Source organism: Lagenorhynchus albirostris, chromosome 10 (assembly GCF_949774975.1).
Source record: "Lagenorhynchus albirostris chromosome 10, mLagAlb1.1, whole genome shotgun sequence".
NCBI classification, from domain to species: Eukaryota; Metazoa; Chordata; class Mammalia; order Artiodactyla; family Delphinidae; genus Lagenorhynchus; species Lagenorhynchus albirostris.
This window is the reverse complement of record NC_083104.1, coordinates 47,141,253-47,161,502: the sequence shown is the minus strand read 5'-3', so window position 1 is coordinate 47,161,502 and position 20,250 is coordinate 47,141,253. Positions and strand designations below refer to the sequence as shown.

The following is a 20,250-nucleotide window of genomic DNA, read 5'->3' as shown; positions in this document are numbered from 1 at the left end:
GATTTAAAAGTATACGGGAGGATGTATATAGGTTGTATGCAATAGTTTGCCATCTTATATAAGGGACTTGAGCATCCTTTGAATTTGGTATAGGGGTGGGGCTCCTGGAACCAATCCCCTGCAGTTACCGAGGGACAACTCTATTATGAGTGTGAAAATAACAAGCTTCATGTTGTGTTTGAATCTCAAACAACAGAATCATTCTTTCTAAAAACAGCTGCTTAAAAGAAGAGCAAACTGGACAGTTTTCTTCCCACTCTCAATAAAGGAAGGAAGCAAAGGGAAAAAAATTCAGTATATTTATAACAAGTAAATAACAACAGATATTTATTGGAGGAATTATAGCTATCTTCTGCAAAAACAGTTTTATGACTCCAGTTTTATAACATCAGAGGTGACTATAGACAGTCTAGTTTCTAAACACAACCTAACAATATGAGCATACTATTTTATTTATATTGAATGGGAAAACATTAAAAAGCAAGTCTGTCTCTCAGGATACAGAGCTGAAATGAAATATAGTCTTACGGGATTCATATTCAATGGAATTACTCAGCTATTTAAAGCTCTTTTTGGTTTCAATTTTCTTCTCAGTTCCTAATAAGACCTAACATAGTACACACCATCAATGAAAAATATCTCTAAGTTTAGGGAGACACTTTCCTCTCTATGCATGATTCTTTGTCTTTCATATTTCCCTTTAATCAAGGCTACATAAGATTTTAATTTCACACTTTTTCTCACAACTAAAAAGAGACGTGTATATTTCTAGTCCACACCAAAGCAATTCTCAATAACCAGGGTATCTGTGACTAAAAAATACTTGCCTCTTCGTATTCCTCAGGAATATTCAGGGTACTAAAAACTAAAGTGAATAAATGTGAGTGCACAGGAAGCTGGCAAATGACAAGAACACGGATGGGCAATACACAGTAGTTTAGTGATGTACATTTCAAAAGAGCTGGGGTTTTGATGGAATAGAGAAGAAATGGCCGTACAAAGAGGTAAACGGGTTGGGGGAGAAAAAACTAGCAATTGAGGGACTGCAGAGGAAACACTGCTGTTAGGGAACAACCAGGCTTCCATTAGAACAGGAAGTTGGAAAAAACACATTCAAGGAGACAGATCCTGAATTCCAGAGTGTATCATGAAAGGGCTTGAAAGGAACTGCAAAATTAAACTCTGGCTGAAGCAGGCAGCTGGTAGTCTTGAAAAACTTCTGGAAGAAGGTGGATGGTCAGTTCAAATTATATTGCAAAATATTTATATGAAAAGGTACAGAGACCATCTGTCAATATTTACTCCTGCAGCTTAAGAGAGGCATCAACCTCTCAGACTAGAAGCTAGTGAAGGCCTCCTCCAGGGTCCGCTATCTTAGCTTGCCTGGGCAAGAAAAGTGAACGTATTCTGATCTCTGGCCAGTCTCCTAGAAGGTATTTACTCTTGAAGATCACAGTCTTTTAAGATGAAAAAGAAAGCCTATTTGAAGAAAAAATCTCAGATGCTATGACACAGTGGTAGGAAAATGTTTTGGTCAGAGAACACTTGCTCAGCAATATAGGAAGCATCAACAACTCTGTTTAGCAATAATAAATGCTTAAAAAGTACCACCTGACAGGCACACAGGAAGCTGTTTGCCTATTTTCTTAAAGCAGTTTTAGCAGGGCCAGGAGACATTAGTCCTGGGAGTTTCCACATAGGTAATCAGCAGGTGAGGATGGCTGCCATGACAAAAGGCATGAATATTAATGACAAATCCCTTGTAGAATTTTAAAAGGACACATGACAAGGGAAAAATGATGGAAGTGCCCTTACTGCTGCAGTTCTGTTTAGCCACTGCCACATGTGGGTGACCCTACTCTCGTGTCCACCCAGACTCTTGGGGAAGTGCCTACCCAAGGGTAACCAATGTTACAAGAGTCCTACCCCCTGAATGCAGCAGATCTGTTCCAGAGCCTCCAAACCTTGCTTTGAATAACTATGCAAAGAGGGACTATTACATCACAAAATAATATGTAAGCCATTATCCTATCAAAATAGGACGAAACCAAACAATCCCTTTTCACCCAAATATACCCTTCACACCTTCCAATTCTTTCTAAGAAGTAACAGCAAGGAAGAAATATATAATCCTTAAAACTAAATTACAAGGTGCAGAGACAGGCCATAAATCTAACTCAGAGAAGACTGACAGCATCTTCCTTATGAAACCATGATCAAATAACTGTCCAGATATAATCAACCACCTTTCACAGAAGTGGCTACTCAGGGGGATCCCAACTGGTCTCCCCCTCACATAGAACCATCATGATGGACAGAGGCACTTTGGTATAATAAAGAAAGCATGGACTTGAAAGTCAGATCTGAGCTCACATTCTGGCTCCAACCACTTACTAGCCAGTCACCTAACCTCACTGAGACTCAATTTTCTTGTACCAATGTTATGAGGATTGGATGGGATATCAAATCCTCAGTAATCCCTGAAACAATAAATCACTACGTGCATAAGACAAATGGTGTTAGGTTTGGGCATTCACTGTATACAAAGAAAGAGGAATGGCTGCGTTAAGAATGGGGAGATTCTAAGGGTTCCCAGACGGATTCTGAGCTGTCTTAAAAGTTTAAAATATTGGTTGTAAACAGATTAAGGCCTTCTCAGAGGGCTAGACAAAAAGAAAGGCTTGTCACACATTTACATGCATTATCTCATTTAATCCTCACAACAACCCTGTGAGGTAGGTCGTTATTCCCATTTTACAGATAAATCTGTGGCTCAGAGCATTTGAGGGACTTGTCCAAAACTGACAAGCTAGGGCACAGCAGATTTGGAATTAGAACTCATATGTCTCTGACCCAAAAGTCTGCACTTTCAGCTACGAAACTCCATGTAACACGTGAAGGCAGACTCTTCTCCTTGTTTGAATTATGCTGTGTCTCTTTAAAGGCTTTGAAACTGCAATTGTTCCAATTTCATAAGATGGCATTTTTTCTGTAGACATATATCGAAAAGGTGGAGCCTAGGTGGTTCTTTATTATCTGCGGATCCTTCTAAAACTGTGGGAGAGGAGAATGTAGTAAAGCTTTGCTGTTTTCTTTTAACCTAACAGTGATTAAGAAAGTGGATTATACATTCTGTTGACAACTGTAAAGTCAATTTATCTCAAAACTGCAAAAGCCAACAACTGGTATTTATGATGTAATACACAGGAAACAGGCTCTAAAAGAAAGTGACGTGCTCAGGGTTCCCCTGCTACTAAGTGTCAGTATTAGGGTGCAATCCCAGGACTTTAGAGTCTATGTTCTATGCGCCTTTCATAACCCTGTTGAGTGAAAATGAACATGTACTCATTGTATTTAAAAAATACAAAAGTAGTACATTCTCACTGTAGAAAAATATGAAAGTAGTACATTCTCACTGTAGAAAATCTAAAAAGCATAGAAAAGTACAGAGAAAAAAATAGAAATTACCTATAATCCTATTACCCAGAGATAATCACTGTTAACATTTTGGTTTGGTATTATTTCATTCCCATTTCTTTCCTTTGCATAAATGTTTTTTAAAAATTTGGATCGTATTTCATTGTTTTTCTCTTTATCTTCCATTTCATCTAAATCATTTCCCCCATGGCATTAAATATTCTTTAAAAATGTTTACAATGGGTGCCAAACCATCATATGGCTAGACCATCATTCACTTAAACCCTGTATGGTTGAAAATCTAGTTTTCTTCCTCCAGTTATATATGATGCTGGCATGAATAGCCCTTCTGTTAATCTTTGTCTACTTCTGATTACTTTCCCTGTATGAGTTCTTAGAGAATTAAGGTTGATGATACTGAAAAATTGCTTTTCCAGAAAGTAGCAATTAGGTCCACTTCCAACAATATATGTCATTTATGACGTTTCTTTCTCCTCATTATGTTTTCTCTGGTGTTGAATAAGCTGTGAGCTATAACGATAGGCTTTCCCACACTCACTACATTTATAGGGTTTCTCCTTTGTGTGGGTTCTTAAATGTAGAATAACTTGAGAAGTCTGCCTGAAGGTTTTTCCACACTCGTTGCATTTATAGGGTTTCTCTCCAGTGTGCACTCTCTGATGATCAATAAGATTTCGATTAGAAGTAAAAGCTTTCCCACACTCATTACATTTGTAAGGTTTCTCTCTACGATGAAGTCGCTGATGTTCATTAAGGGTCTTCTTTAAGATGAAAGCTTTCCCACACTCATCACATTCATAAGGCTTCTCCCCAGTGTGAATTCTCTGATGGTCCATAATCTTTGTATTAGAAACACATGTTTTCCCACACTCCTTACATTTGTAAACTTTTTTTCCTTTGTGCATTCTCTGATGTTGAGTAAGGTTTGAACTACGGCTAAAGGCTTTCCCGCACTCGATACAAGTGTAGGGCTTCTCGCCAGTGTGAACTCTGTGATGTGAAATCAGACCAGAACTCCGACTAAAGGCTTTCCCACACTCCTTACATTCATAAGTTTTCTCCCCACTGTGGATTCCCTGGTGCCGAATGAGGTGTGACTTACCACTGAAAGATTTCCCACATTCGCTGCACGTGTAGGGCTTCAGTCCAGTGTGGATTCTCCGATGAACAACCAGGTTGGAGCTATGACTGAAGGCTTTTCCACACTCCTTACACTTATAGGGTTTCTCTCCTGTGTGGATTCGTTCATGTACTGTGAGGTTTGCACTCTGACTAAAGGCTTTCCCACACTCAGTACACACATACTGTCTCTTTTCAGCCTGACTTCTCTCATTTATTGTAGGGTCATCTTTTTCAGATTCTTGGTCACTCACTTCTGTGAATGTTTTATTATCCTTAACTGTCTTCTGTTTGAAGTTTCTCGTCTTTCTCCTCATTTTCTCTTGCTTGAAGCATCCCAGTGGCCCCTTGAGTCTTCCCTTTCCCTTCAGAGGAGCTTTCTAAACATCGACTTCCTTGGCAACACGTCTGCGGAGTTCTCTTGAAAGTATGAGATTCAGATTTTTCGGGAATGATGTTTTTGAATCAATACTTCCTCAATCCCCGTTTCACCATCTGACAGAAGAAAGAAAAGTTGCACATGTCACCTGCTCTCTATACTAGAGGAAGGAGAATTATCCAAGGATAACAAGATGTGGCAGAACACAAGGTCCCTCATGGAAAAGTAAGTGTTCAAAGGCAGGGGGACCTGATCAAAAAGATGAGAAAAATGAGGATAGACATAGAAGCCAATGGAAAGGCTTATGGAAAGCCAGGGGCTGACAGGAGCCCAACATGTCCAGCATCAGCATGAATGATAAGTAGTATAAAACCCATCCTGGTTTCTTCCTGTCTCATGCTCTACTCCCAGAATTGGAGCCATCTAACTCCTAATCTGATCCCTAGAAAAAATGCACTGAAAGATCCTTCGTTCAGTAGCTTAAGTGACTAATCTTCAGATCAGTTTGGCATTTAGTTCATGCTGACCTATTCCCCTAGTACCAGTGATATAGTGGCTGGAACAAAATAGGTGCTCAAAAATTGTTTTATAGAATAATAACTTGGATTTTGTCTTAAGGTATGACTAAGATTTCATCTTTTGCTTTGGTCGAGGTACTACATCCCTCTTCTTAAACTTTGTTGTGATAGGGGTAACACAATTCTTCCAATATTGGAGCGTAGTCATATCATAGCCTACTCTGTAGCGGCTGGTCTGTAGCTGGATCCAGCCGTATGTGCTAGTTCAGTCTGTCTGCTTTTCACCAAGCAGTCTACTGGGTGAACCTGAGAGGCTGAACTGGGAAACAGGGTTAATTAAAGCATGGCAGGGGAAACTCTAATAGGACCTTGCATGGTACAGTGGTAAAATATCTAAAGATGGCAATAGGGTGAGAGCAGTGGGCAGCACAACCAAGAGGGGCAATACATGAAACCAATGTCAGGGATGAGCAGGAATTTCCCAACTGGTTTGATGTAAAGCTCTGAACATATAGATATCCCTAGCAGACCTCAATCTAGAGGGGGTTGAGTCATAAAAGAAAACTGAAAGATGACTCCATGATACTAACACATGACTAATTTTCCTTTTACTATGTTCCTTTTCAGACTTGTCCATATTCATAATTATATAGTTGTAAATATACAGTAGATATAATTTTGCATCCTACTTCTTTTACTTAATTTTTGTAAGTATTTTTCCATATTGCTATTAACTCTTCATATGATCATTTTCTGACTGCATAATTCACCACCAATTAAACTCCTTACAGTTTACCTACAATTTTGCTAGTGTCAGACATTTCTGTTGTTCCCTGAGGTTTAACCACTATTAATAACGCTATCATGATCACTCTATACATATAAAGTTTTCTTCTCATTGAAATATATTCCTAGGATAAAAGTTCCACAAGTGAGTGATTGGGTCAGAAGGAATGACATTGTTTTGTAGTACTACCTACTGCTTTTCAAAAAGTTTGACCAGTTTTCATTATCCCATAGCATTCTGAAAAACTGAGTCAAGACCTCTGAAGGAGGGACATATTCAATGGTGAGTGCTCAAGGCCAGCAAGAAGAGAACTGTGGAGGTAGAGTTCACATCTCAGAAGGGTGAGTGCCACCCATAAGATACACAGGCATATATACACAGACTCATACCCAAGATATGGAGGGCAGGCAGAGAAAATGGTGGGGGAGGAGGGGTTCCTGGCAGGAGCCTGAGCACACTCACATCCAGCTGCTGTTACCCTCCTAATCAAACAGGAGTTAGCAGGTGGAGGAAACTCAGTGAGAAGCCAGGGGAACTACAGAGCAGAGTGGGACAGTAAGTGAAGCCATCTCCAGAGTTCTGAGAAAGTTGATGGTTCTTTCTCAGTTTCTTTTCCATTTTTAATCTTCTCTGAAACTTTCTTTTCTTCATACATTTCTTCAACTAGTAATTATTGAACACTCTACCCTGTACATATCTCTGTCCTGGGTCTCACGCAGGGAAATTTTCAAAAAGCATTGTTGCAGAAAAGTGAAACCATTTGTGGTATGAATGAATGGATGGATGACTAGGTGGATAAGTTTATGGACTTGCTGTTATGAAAGCCTCCCATTTTGCTGGCAAATTGTCCTCTGCTAACTTGTGTTATTGTTTAATTCTTCTTCTTTCTACAGTATTACTTATGAAAACTCAGGAAATGACTTTAGAGGAACAAATTCCCATAATTACTAGAACAAAGTATGTTAGAGATTCAGAATGAGACAGTGCCCTGAAGCCAGCCCCCGGATGTCTCATTTCTAGGCATGGCTGATCCAATGCTCCCCAGTTAGCTAGTGCAGTAACTATTATATCCTTAAAGGCTGTTATGGAAAGATCAGTCTTGCAGCCTTCCAAAAAGAGGTGTTCAGGAAAAACATTAATAACCAGGTATTTACATGACTCCATCTTCCACAAGCAATAAATACCATTATTGAATGCAAAAAAAAAAAAAAAGTTCTGTTACACACTGTGTCCCTCCAAAATTCATATGTTGAACCCCAAGCCCCCAATGTGACTATATTTGGAGATGTGAGTTCTAAGTGGGTAATTAAGGCTAAATGAGGTTATAAGGGTGGGCCCTGACCCAGTAGGATTAATGTGTCCATATAGGAAGACATACCAGAGAGTTAGCTTTCAACTTGCACTCCTGCCCCCTTCCCACCACATACACAAACCAAGGAAAGCCATGTGAGCACACAGCAAGAAGGTGGCTATCTACAAGCCAGGAATAGAGTCCTCACCAGAAACTGAATCAGCCAGTCATCATGATCTTGGACTTCTAGTCTCCATAACTGTGAGAAAATAAATGTCTGTTGTTTAAGCCACTCAATCTGTGGAATTTTGTTATGGAGGCCCAAGGAGACTAATATAAACGTGAAATATCATACCTACTTTTAAGGAACTTATAATGGAGTGATGACAATACACTAAGAAAGTAAATTACAAATTTACAAAGTACCCAATCAGGGGATGAAGGGCTAGGAGAGGGAGTGAGTACTGGGGCTTGAGACGCTTGTGGAAAGGTGCTTTAAAAAGGTAGAACTTTGGCTGAACCTGAGGATAAGCAAGAACTGTTTTCTCAAAAGGATGTTAGCACAGGGTTGATGTACTCAGAAATAAGTGGGAGGCTACACTATCACATAGCTTTATGAAGGCAGGGATTTTTGTCCATATTGTTCATTATTGTATTCCTAGCAAAGTTCCACGCACATACCAAGCACTCAAAAAAAATTTTTTTGTTGTTTCATGAACAAATGAGGAAATGAAACAATCGAATTGCGTGAAGTGATACCAGCCAGAACACTGAAATCACGGGGCAAAAAATATGGATATAATCTGCTGGTCAACAGGAAACAAGTTCTAAATGGAAGAGTGAAATCTAACCTTAATTTCCTCTCTGTTTTCTATATTCTTTTTTTTTTTGTGGCTGCGCCATGGCACAGCTTGCAGGATCCTAGTTCCCTGATCAGGGATCTTACCTGTGCCCCCTGCAGTGGAAGCTCGGAGCCCTAACCACTGGATCACGAAGGAATTCCCTCTATTTTCCATATTCTTTTTTCTACCTTGCTATTCTCTTTTCTTGTTACTTTCCTTCTCATTCTCACTTGTCAAGAACAAAGTTTTTCAAGCATTACCATTCATTTCCCCTAGTCCCAGACTTCCCTCCACCTCCAGCACATTCATGTTTCTCTGGGCTTCATGAAGTGGAAAACAGGAAAGAGGCAGCTGGGGTATCCCATGAGGAGTAAACTGAGGAAAATAAAAAGAAAGAATCCAAGAGCTGTCACCTAGGAGTAAGGTGATCATATACCCTGGTTTTTCCAGAATAGTCCTGGTTTATACCTGCTATGATGCTGGTTTATTCCAGCATCATTATTCTTTATTTTTTTATTAAAAAATTTTTTTCCAGCATCATTATTAATAGTGTCCCCCTTAATTCACAAAAGCATCCCAGTTTGGATAATAAATTTTGTATCCCCCTACCCAAAAGTGAAATTAGGAAAAGAATGCTTTCGGAAGATTAGCCCAGATGGATTAGAGTTGAAAAACAGAATGGAGGAAGGGAAATGAGTTGGGAGAAAAGTTTAGGAATGCAGTATGGGTGACCATTAGAGGGCCTGCGACTTTCTAGGTGCTGAATAAATGTTTGCTGAATGAATAAACAAATGTATGAGATAGTGAGACCCTAGTCCAGAATAACAACAGGATAGAAAACAAGTCCAGCTATTTCCAGGAAAGCATATGCATATATCAGACTGGATATAGAGGATGACTAAAGGAAAGAATTCTAGGCCATCAGATCCAGGTCTAAATATTGAGAATGGTACTATCACTAAGAAAGATGGGGATGTGGGAAAACACTTTAGACAAGAGGAGGAAGAATATGTCAGGAATACTAATTTGAGAATAAGACATAGGGGACAGATGAAGTCATGAAAATGTATAAGCTTGCTGAAATAGAGATTTTGGTTAAAGAGCAGGCAGAGAGAAAGAGAAATGCACAAGGATGTGCTGTAAGGATGCTCAGGGTGGTTCTGGGGGACCTGAGGTGGAAGCAAGACTTATCAGGAGAGCAGGGAGGCATAGTTTGAAGAGAGTTTGATCCAAGGAAACCTAACTATTTGCCCTCTGCCCAAATGGATGGGAAATTCCCTCAGAAATTCTGGAAGAATTCCCAGGCAGTAGGGAGGTGGGGACTTAGCTAAAGAAGTAGGAGGAGGGATAGATGAGGCTATAAGGATAGCAAGTCACTAGAAGTATCCAGGCAACTGGGCACAAAATTACAATCTCAGACAATCAGTAAATGGAAGAGGACCAATGAGGCCCCACAGGTCTCTGACCCACAAATCCCTGAGACTGATGGATGAGTGTCCTGATCTCAGGAGCACCATTCATTTCAGGCCGTGAGGAACCCACAAAGGGCAAAGTTCTATTCTGAGAGAGAGAGAGACAGAGGTTTTACCTAGAGGCGTTGTATTCCTTTAATTCACCAGCATCACCAGCCTTTCAGGTTCCTCTGGGCAGTGGTCACATGGTCTTTGGTTACTGTTTAGCTGCAGTGGAGTGATGAATAAGAGGCAATACCTGAAAATAAATTCCAGAGAAACAGATGAGTGAAGTGTAAAAATTTAAAGGACAAAAAAAAAGAACTATTAGAAATTATCTTGATCTCAGGGAAAGGCCTAGGCCTTAAGCATAAAACAAAAGTTGACACCATAACAGAAAAGCTGATAGATTTGACCATATAAAAATTTCTTCACTTAAAAAAAAACATTAAAAATCTGTAATATAAAATAGAGTTGCCTTATACCATAATTCCTTCTGTGTATGTCTGTGTCCCTCCTCACATGTATACTTTAAGCTCTAAGCCCCCAGAGAACAGGGTCCATGATATTCGTATGTGGATCCCACTCAGTGCCTGGCACATAGGGCTCAATAAATGTTTGATTTGAAACGTTAAGTAAGTTCAGGATTCTATCTAATTCTATCTGGGTGTAGGGATGGTGAGAAGTGCACCCTCCACACATGACCACCCTCATCCCTCCTCTCCACCTGTTTATCTCTTTGGTGCTTCATATTGTCGAAACACCATGACAATACTGACATTCTTGGCAGTTCTGTCTCAACAGGGCCATCCAAGGGCTTAAATTCCTTAAGAGACTGACCTAGTCTAACTGCTCAGAGATTCTCAGAATGTCAGAGTTGGAAGGAAACTCCTAGACCACCTCGTCTCATATTAAAATTTTGAGCTGGGGAAACTGGAACTTAGAGGGGAGCTGGGACTCAAGCCAAAGTCTCCTGACACCCAAAACTGAGTTCCACTACATCACCCTTCCTCACCAAAACTCTACTCCTCAGGATCCAGAGGTCCGCCTCCCACTTCTCTGTTTCTCTCGAGAAATGCTCCCTTTCAGACCTGGTTCCCATACTCTAGCAGGCAGGATTCCCGTCCCCAGACTAATTTCACAATAAAGATCTCACCTGCCAAAGAGAAGGGAATGGCTCACTTTCACACCTGTGCACAGTAGCCTCACTCCAAAGGATCTGCCCAGGAAAAAGTTCCTGGTGGGGTCTTGGATCACTGTAAACACACAGAAACGACTTGAGTTCTCTGACAGCTCAACTGCAAGTGGACACTCAGGGCAATGTCCCATCCCTGGGTCACTTCCCTTCCTATTGAACTGAGAGCAATAAGGATAATCATTCCCATTTTAAAGATGAGGAAATGAAGCTCCCAGAGATGGAATGACTTGCTGAAGGTCGTATGGGTAGTAAGAGATAAGCCTTCTGCGTCGGAAGGAAATCCTCATTCCATCACACCACGGTCGCTCCTTTTCACCTGTTCTGTTGATATCTAAGTCTCCACATTCTCCTCTAACTGAAAAATGCATTCCAAGTGAGAAGTTCTCTGCAATCCAGCTTTCCAACAAAAGTTTGCAGAAAAGGGATGAGGGAAACTCTGCTGAGTCAAATGTCTTTAAAGACAGGAAGAAATAAGGCTTTACAGGGATGCTAGAAGGAGAATTTTTTTAATGATTACCCATCTCTCAGGATCACTAGGCCTCAAAATCGGTTTTGTGTTTCCCCCTTCAGATTTCCAGACCCCGCGTCTAACCCTTCAAGCTTGTTCCATTTCTTCCCTACCAGAATATAGTTCTGCCTTGTACACAACTGTAATCCCTGGATCTAATAATACACTGCAAGTTGGTGCTAAGTACTTTTTGAATGAATGAATGAGTAATCTTCGGCAAGGCTCTGCCCTCCTCTCTGGGTCTGCTTCCTCACTGAGAACACAGCAGGGATTGGATTAGTGATCTGAGCCATATACTTAGGTGTTGCGGAGCCCTTTGAGAGCCTGAGCGGGATGTGGACCGCTTTTACCAGGGAGGCCCCATGGCTAGCAACGAGGATGATACAGTTCTGTCACCGCTCTCAGCTGGTCCGAGTGAGCAGCTACGCGGAGCAGGAGACGAGACCCAAGACAAAGGGGCAGCGCAGAACAAGGGGAGCGGGGCCCACGACGACCCCTTGACCTGCCGCGCCCCCGTCTCCGCAGCGGGCAGCGGTGAAGGAGGCCTGGCCCCCGGCCTATGTGCCCCACCCGCTCCCAGAACCGGCCCGAAGCCCCACACCAAGCTGCCACATACCCCGCACCGAAAGCGCCCGACCCACATCTTGGAACAATGCGGAGAAGGAACTACGTCACCGACTCCCCACTAACTCCCACCCTAACCCTCCGGTCCTTCTAGGCATCGGGAGGTTTCTGCATCTCTGTGCCCGCTTCGCGAGCCCGCAGGTCAGGGGACGCTCTGGCCCCGCCTCCCGCCCAGTTTTACCCTACCATTGGCTGAGAGGGCGAAAGGGTGTGGAGAGTTCAGCCAATAGGCGGAGAGACCCTGGACGGGGTGGAGCCTGGGGAAAGGACTTGGTTAGGGCGGGAAGAGGGACCAATCAACTGGGCGGCCAGACTACCTTCCTCGAACTGAAACTCTCTGAAGACACACCCCCAGCTCTGGCTGCTGAGCGGAAAAGTCATCCTTTTCACACATCCTTCTCCTTTCAGCCTCAAAGTCAGGATCGGCTACCATTTATCGGCAGCATATAAAAATACGTGTCGAGTGCCTATTATGTCATTGTTCTAGGCTCTGCAGATACAGTAGTGAAGACAATGAACTTACTGCCCCATGAAGCTTACCTTCAAGTCAGGGAGACAATGGATAAATAAATACCTAGAATGTAGTAGTGCCTAAGGGGAGAGAAGGAGGGAGAGAGGAAGAGAGGGAGGTAGAGAGAGAGAGAGAAGGGGATAGGTGGTGGTGGGGCTATTTTATAGATGACAGGGAAGGCAGAGACGGGAAGTGAGCAACTTAGGCATGTGGGTAGCTGGTGGAGTATTCCTGATAGATGGAACATCAGGAAGCAAAGGCCTTAAACCAGAAGGAAGGGGGCGCACGTTTTGGTCCATGAGGGATTTGGATATGTCCCAAATAACACTGGAGGGTTTTGGGAATGAGAAGTGACATGATCTTACCTTTTTTTTTTTCTTCCTGCCACATGTTCAAAGGTTTATTAGCTATCAGATATGAATGGAGCCAAGAAACCTGTTTTTCTATAAATTCTAATTTCTTGCTTTCAGTTCTTAGTCATTTTGACATAAACCTCCATGACATAACGTTTTAAAAATTTGCTCTGGCTGCTCTGCTGAGAACAGTCTGAAGGTGGGCAAGAGTAGAAGTAGAGAGATTAAGAAGCTACTGCACTATTCCAGATGAGAAATGATGGTGGCTTGGACGAGCTTAGAGGTGATTTAGGTGATGAGAAATGGTCTACATATATTTTGAAGGCATGTCCAGCATGATTTGCTAATTAATTGGATGTTGATTAAGGATGACTCCATGGTTATTGATCTGAGCAACTATAATAAGACTGTCTTTTGGAAATAGAGTAGACTGAAAGAGGAACAGGTTTAGGGAGAGGGATCAATAGTTTTGTTATGGATGTGTTAAGTTAAAGATGCTAATTAGACAACCAAGAGTAAATGTCAAACAGGCAATTGGGATAGGAGTCAGGAGTTCAGTGAAGAAATCACAACTAGAGATGTAAATTTAGGTGTTGCTATATAGGGCAGGATGGGACAATCTAGGGAGTGACTGTAGGTAAAGAAGTCATCTGAGCAATGAGCTTTGAAGCTCATTAATCAATAGATGTATATTGAATACTTAAAGCATACCAGGAGCATTCTTATCCATCAATTCTTATAGGTGGCACAACATTTTCCAAAGAAGATTGAGGCACAGAGATTCAGAGAAATAATAAGACTTGCACAAGTTCATACCCCCAGTTGATGCTGGAAGTAGAACTTAGGAGCACAACACTATTGCCACTACATCAGGAAACACTTAAGAAGAATATTCATGTACATTATGACCGTAATGATCAACTTGGTCTTGCTTTTCACCTATTCTTTTATTTGGGGGAGGAGTTATTAATTCTGATTAAAACTCTTAACTCCACCTCTGGTCCCAGGGGGTAACAATATTTCATTAATATTCCAGCTCCAGCTGGTCTCTAATTTTAGAGAGCATAATGAGGACACATGTTAAAAATGCAAATTCCAGGCCACCCTATCCAACTTGTTGCCTTTATCCACAAGGATATTTATTTTTTCTGACAAAACCTATTCATTCAGTCCAGAATGATGTCACTGTTCAGAATCAGAGTATTTGTGGGGTTCATAATTGCCTAAATATTCAGCAGTTTCAATCTTTATCATGACATCTGTCAACCAAAGAAATTACAACTCATTTTTGGGTAAATGAAATAAATATCCAGTTATTCAGGTCTTACTTTATTGGTCAAAATGGTGATAACACAATGCTTCCCTCTGGTAATTCACAGTCTCTTTGAGGATATGACTCTGGCTTTACGAAAAGATCAGGGGGAGTTTCCTGGTGGCGCACTGGTTAAGAATCTGTCTGCCAATGCAGGGGACACAGGTTCGAGCCCTGGTCCAGGAAGATCCCACATGCTGCAGAGCAACTAAGCCCATGTGCCACAACTACTGAGCCTGCGCTCTAGAGCCCGTGTGCCACAATTACTAAGCGTGCATGCGACAACTGCTGAAGCCCGTGCACCTAGAGCCCATGCTTTGCAACAAGAGAAGCCACCACAATGAGAAGCTTGCATACCGCAATGAAGAGTAGTCCCTGCTCGCTGCAACTAGAGGAAGCCTGTGCACAGCAACGAAGACCCAACACAGCCATAAATAAATAAATAATAAATTCACTTAAAAAAAGAAAGAAAGAAAAATCAGGGACTTCCCTGGTGGTCCAGCGGTTAAGAATCTGCCTTCCAATGCAGGTGACTCTGGTTCAATCCCTGGTCAGGGAACCAAGATCCCGCTTGCTGTGGGGCACCTAAGCCAGTGCACCGCAACTGCTGAGCTCGCAGGCCACAACTAGAGAGAAGCCCGTGCACCACAGCAGAGGATCCCACATGCCGCAAGGTAGATCCCACGTGTGGCAACCAAGACCTGATGCAGCCAAAAATAAAACAAATAAATAAATACATGTTTTTTAAAAAAGATCAAAGGATACTTCAAAAGTATAAAAGTGAATGGGACATTACTGCCATACACACACACACACACACACACACAGGGCTTCCATGGGCATTAAATAATTTAAGCCTCAGAGTAATTTTATGGCTTAATGCTGTCCTTATTTTTATTTATTTTTACTTTTAGTTTTTTTGGCCACGCCATGCAGCTTGTGGAATCTTGGTTCCCTGACCAGGGATTGAACCTGGGCCCTCAGCAGTGAGAGTGTGGAGTCCTAACCACTGGACCTCCAGGGAATTCCAATTCTATCCTTATTTTTAGATAAGGAAACTAAAGCCTGGATATGTCAAATGATTTGCTTATGGTTGCACAGCTAGTAGTGGACAATTTGAAACTTGGACTGGGTTTTCTGACTGTAGATCCTGTGTTCTTTTGTCTACTGCCACACTGCCTCAAACTATAAATTGCATTTCTTCTAAAAGGTGTTGAGTTGTAACAAGCCGTCCATAATCCCTTTTTACCTTTTTCAAACTTTATTTTGAAACTTTCAAACATGCATATACCCTCTAGGTAGATTCAACAACTGTTATTTTGCCATATTCGCTTTTTCTCTCTACACACACATACACATTTTATTTGTTGTTATTGTTAGCCATTTGAAAATATGTTGAAGAGATCATGAGCCTCCAATCCTAAACACTGCAGCATGCATCTCCTAAGAATAAGGACATTCTTTTACAGAAGCAAAATATAACTGTCAGATTTAAGAAATCTAAACAATTGTATATTATCATAAATGGGCCTACTATTAAATATTATATCCATTCCATATTTAGTGTCTCCATTGATCCCCAAATATCTGCTACAGCTTTTTAAAAAAATTCAAAATTCACTCACTGCATTTGGTGGTTGTGTTTCTGAAGAGTCTCTCTTAATCTAGAACAGTTGGCCAACTTTATTCATTTCACTGACTTTTCAAAGAGTCTAGGTCAATTGTCTTATATAGTGTCTCACATTGTACAAATTAAAAATCAGTGAATCTGACTTATTTTCTCATCATATCCCCCTATATTTCCTGTAAATTGGAAGGTAGGAAAAGAGGCCTGATTAGATTCAAGTTATATCTTTTCTTCACTGGTGGTGTTAGAACTTATGTATTACATACCATCCTTAATTTCTTTTTCTTTTTCTTCTTGTTTTGTATTTTGTGTACATTAAAATTTCTCCATAGTAAAAAGTAAAAACAAAACATTAAGGCTGGCAGAGGGGGGAATTAGGGGGAGGGATAGGTAAAAGGTAGGGAATCTCTTTTTCAGGTGATGAAAACGTTCTAAAACTGCCTGTGGGGATGGTTGCACATGCATGTGAATATACCAAAAATCATTGAACTGTACATTTCACAAGGATGAAGTATATGGTATGTGAATTATATTTCAATAAAAACGTTAAAAAAAAAAGAGTCAGGAACTCACCTCAGAGAACCATTCGTGTGACTGCCATAGTGCTGAAATGTCCAGGTTTCAACAGAGAGTAAAATACAGATTGAGGAGCCATTTGGAAGACAACCCAGGAGGCAACGGCCACAGTGTTCAACCTAGGGGGAAATGTGTTCACTTAAGAATAAGGCCAATCCCCACATTAGCAGGTCAATCCAGACTTGCCTTTCCATTAAACTGATACCATGGGCTACATTGTGTCCCCCGCAAATTTGTATGTTGAAGTCCTAAATCTCAGGACCTCACAATGTGATTATATTTAGGGATAGAGCCTTTAAAGTGGTAATAAAGGGTAAATGAGATCATTAGGGTACATCCTAATTCAATACCACTGTATAAGAAAAGGAAATTAGGACATAAACTAACAGAGGGAAGACCATGTAAAGAGAGAAGGAGAAGATGCCCATATACAAGCCTAGGAGAGAGGTTTCAGAAGAAATCAACTCCACTGACACCTTGATCTCAAACTTTCAGCTCCAAAACTGTGAGAAAATAAATTTCTGTTGGTTAAGCTACCCAGTCTGTGGAACTTCGTTATGGTAGCCCAAACAGACTAATACACCCAACTTCCTTGAGAAGCAACATAGTTCCTTGAGAAGCAACCAACTCATGATTCCCCCAAGAAGAGGAAAAGGGGTGTTCCAGAACCTGGAGATGCAGAGCAGGTGGCATGTCAGAAGATGGCTTTACCCTTGATATTAATTACAGGCCAAGACATTATAGCTTCTTGTTTGGGGGAGGGCAGGTAGAGCACAGCTTTAGCTCTGCCCCAATGAAAGATATTCCTGACTCTTATTCGAGCATATTGCTCTGGGCAAATCAGAGGCCCCCAACCAGATGTGCAACTTCCTTAGTTCTTGCAGATTTTTTGGGAATTGCCCAGCAGTTCCTGATTATACAGTTCAAATATCCCACATATCCACTCTCAATGGAAACCTCAGGGAACCCCTGAGAAGAGGTGAATTGTCTAGACTTCTTCTAATGGTTCTCTTTTGAAAGTCTTTTAAATAACTCACTATCTCGTTATTTCAGTGCTGCTCATTAGGACAGATGTTGACAATGGATAGCGTGGTAAGTGCACAGCTTAGCCTGGAGAATACAGTTGCCAGTGGCTTTAATTTTAGCACCATAACAGCTGCCATGACCACCTTCCTCATAAATGGCCCCTGTAGTAGGCTGCACATACCTCAAATCCTAAGGGCACCAGTAGTGTGGCTCCCCAGTGAGAGCTTGAGTGTCATCGATTTTTGCTCATTGTTGAGGCAGCCTGACTAGAGGTTTCACTAGTGGCCTTTTTCTGAAATCAGGTCATGCTGACTTGCCAGGGTCCCTACAGGTATGGTGTAATTGCATCATTCTGTTCCCTCCTTGCCTGGGGAGCAACACAGACAGTCTCAGAGAGGGGATATAGCATTTTTCAATCTCATCCAAATGGAAACCAAAGTATAATGTATACAACCTGGTGGATGAGCATGTACCTATGCACCCCATGACCCTGAACATGCAGCCGTTGTTACCACTCCTCATTTAATCTTAGAGGAATATATATTGTCCTGTGATTACTCTGTCCTTTCATCTAATTGTACTCAAATCTTGGGTGACTGTTGGCCCTGTCCCTTTCCATCCACAATCCATATGGCACCAGCTTGGGAAACTTAATATCTTGTAAATGCATCATCCATACACAAGACATTGCAACTGGAAGGGATTTGGGGGAGAAGCCTGTTAGATATCATAAAATGCCAACTGTACATACATCTCTAGAAAAGTTTAAGTCATTGGACTGCGCCACCTAGGGTGGAAAAACATTATGTTTTCAGTCAGCTGCAAATTCCTAACCAAGAGTCACAGATCAGAAAAGGGGGTGGAACACCGAATATTTCTCTCAAACTGTGTTTTCACGCAGGGTATTCACAGGTCTTGAAAGGGAAAGCGCACTCATCCTACAGGGCATCCACCTGGGCAAAGTACAGGCCGTTGGTCCTGTGCATATATTAGTGGGAGGACTGTTGTGGTTCACTAAGGAATCAGTCTATAATGTCCTTTCCTGGGTCAAATACCTGTACAACAAGGTACTTGGAGCCAGCTGACATCATAACACCTTCCCATTATCCCCCTTGGGCAAGAGTTTTATAAGGCCCCATCAGGCTAGAACACATCCTAATGTTAGGGGGGATAGGGGGTTTGTTTTTAATTTTCTATAGAGCAAAAGCCACCCTGTGGGTATTCACAATTTGTCCCTAACACCTAGAGTATCCTTTGTAACACTCCAAGAGGTCGACAACTTCACAGAAATGTCTTCCAGCATGGGACAGTACTCGTCAACTTGTCAGCACCCAAAATCTCTGGACCTTTCCTACTGGTCTTAGAAGTTGAATTACCAGGGTTTGAGATGCAGAATATAGCTGTGGAATATTTTCTTTGTGTTTAAGAGGTAAGAGGGTAAGTGTCCAGCTCCTAACACGTTTACCACCATATTTGGTCACCTGAACTATCTCCTGGGTATAAATTTTGTCTGTTTTTTTTTTTTTTTTAATTTTTTGGCTGTGCCGCGCATCATACAGGATCTTAGTTCCTGGATCAGGGATTGAACCCGTGCCCCCTGCAATGGAAGCATGGAGTTCTAACCACTGGAGCGCCAGGGAAGTTCCAAACTTTGATTTTTAAAAACAAATTGGGAGCTCTATCACACTGCTTACTGTAATTCTTTACTTGCATTGTGGACTCATGAATGGAGCAGAAGCCATGTGCTATAACTAAAAGCTTTTCTACACTTATTCCAGGAATAATATTTTTCAAAAATGTGTACAAAATAATAGAAGCTCTGGATGATTTCTTGCCCTCTAAAATCCAAAACAGATTATAACCCAGGTGGGTTTTGTTATGCCAAACAAGAAATAAACTATAACCAAGGTTTTCCCACACACGAATAAGTAGACTTCCTTGTAAGCATAAAGTCTCTGGTGGATGTTTCACACAACTGAATGTTTTCTCACACTTATCTCAGGAATAGTTTATTTTCTCAGTTTGGAGTTGCCGAGGTAAAATAAAGTCTGAGTTGTGACTGAAGGTTTTTCCACATTCAGTTCTTTTAAAACAAAGCTATTCGCAACAGGTAGAGCACATGGAAGGAGCCTCCACTGTACCCATAGTGTGAAGGCTGAGCAAAAAAGAAAAGAGGGCTCTGGGCGGAAGATTTGCAACCAGATTAGCAAAATGTCGAGCTGCTCTTTTACTTCTTTACTGCTGCACAGCATATTAGTAATATAAATTTATAACTCACCTTCTAGCTCCAAGTCTAAACAGACAATTTTAACAGCACGCAAAGAGAATATAAAGCAATTCAAGGAAAACCCACTTTCCCTATCTTGGGGCAAATATTGTTGATTAGTGAAGAAAAAGACAAATGAAATATGAGGCTAATAAAAAGTCTCTGCAACTTGAGGCAGTGAAAGGACATAAGAAAAAAATATATTCAAGGGACCTCCCTGGTGGTCCAGTGCTTAAGACTTCATCTTCTAATGCAGGGGGTGTGGGTTCAATCCCTGGTTGGGGAGCTAAGATCCCACATGCCTCTCAGCCAAAAAACCAAAAATCATAAAACTGAAGCAATATTGTAACAGATTCAATAAAGACTTTAAAAATGGTCCACATCAAAAAAAAAAAAAACTTAAAAAATCCCCACAAACTTGGCA

General features: G+C 41.3%; 1 protein-coding gene across 3 annotated transcripts in view; it reads right to left on the bottom strand.

The window, feature by feature from the left end:
* Positions 1-2,705: 2,705 nt before the first annotated feature.
* LOC132527140 (zinc finger protein 660) overlaps positions 2,706-20,250 on the bottom strand; it is a 32,468-nt gene continuing 14,923 nt past the window's right edge. The window contains exons 1-4 of one of the 3 annotated variants that reach the window (XM_060162306.1): positions 12,148-12,249; positions 10,982-11,081; positions 9,963-10,084; positions 2,706-5,052 (exon numbers count right to left, since the gene is read on the bottom strand). In XM_060162306.1, the coding sequence (XP_060018289.1) occupies positions 3,894-4,874 (981 nt within the window). In that variant the 5' untranslated portion in view covers positions 4,875-5,052; positions 9,963-10,084; positions 10,982-11,081; positions 12,148-12,249 and the 3' untranslated portion in view covers positions 2,706-3,893. Of the gene's footprint in view, positions 5,053-9,962; positions 10,085-10,981; positions 11,082-12,147; positions 12,250-20,250 lie in introns of those variants that run through there. The other 2 variants (XM_060162307.1, XM_060162308.1) reach the window with 2 other exon arrangements.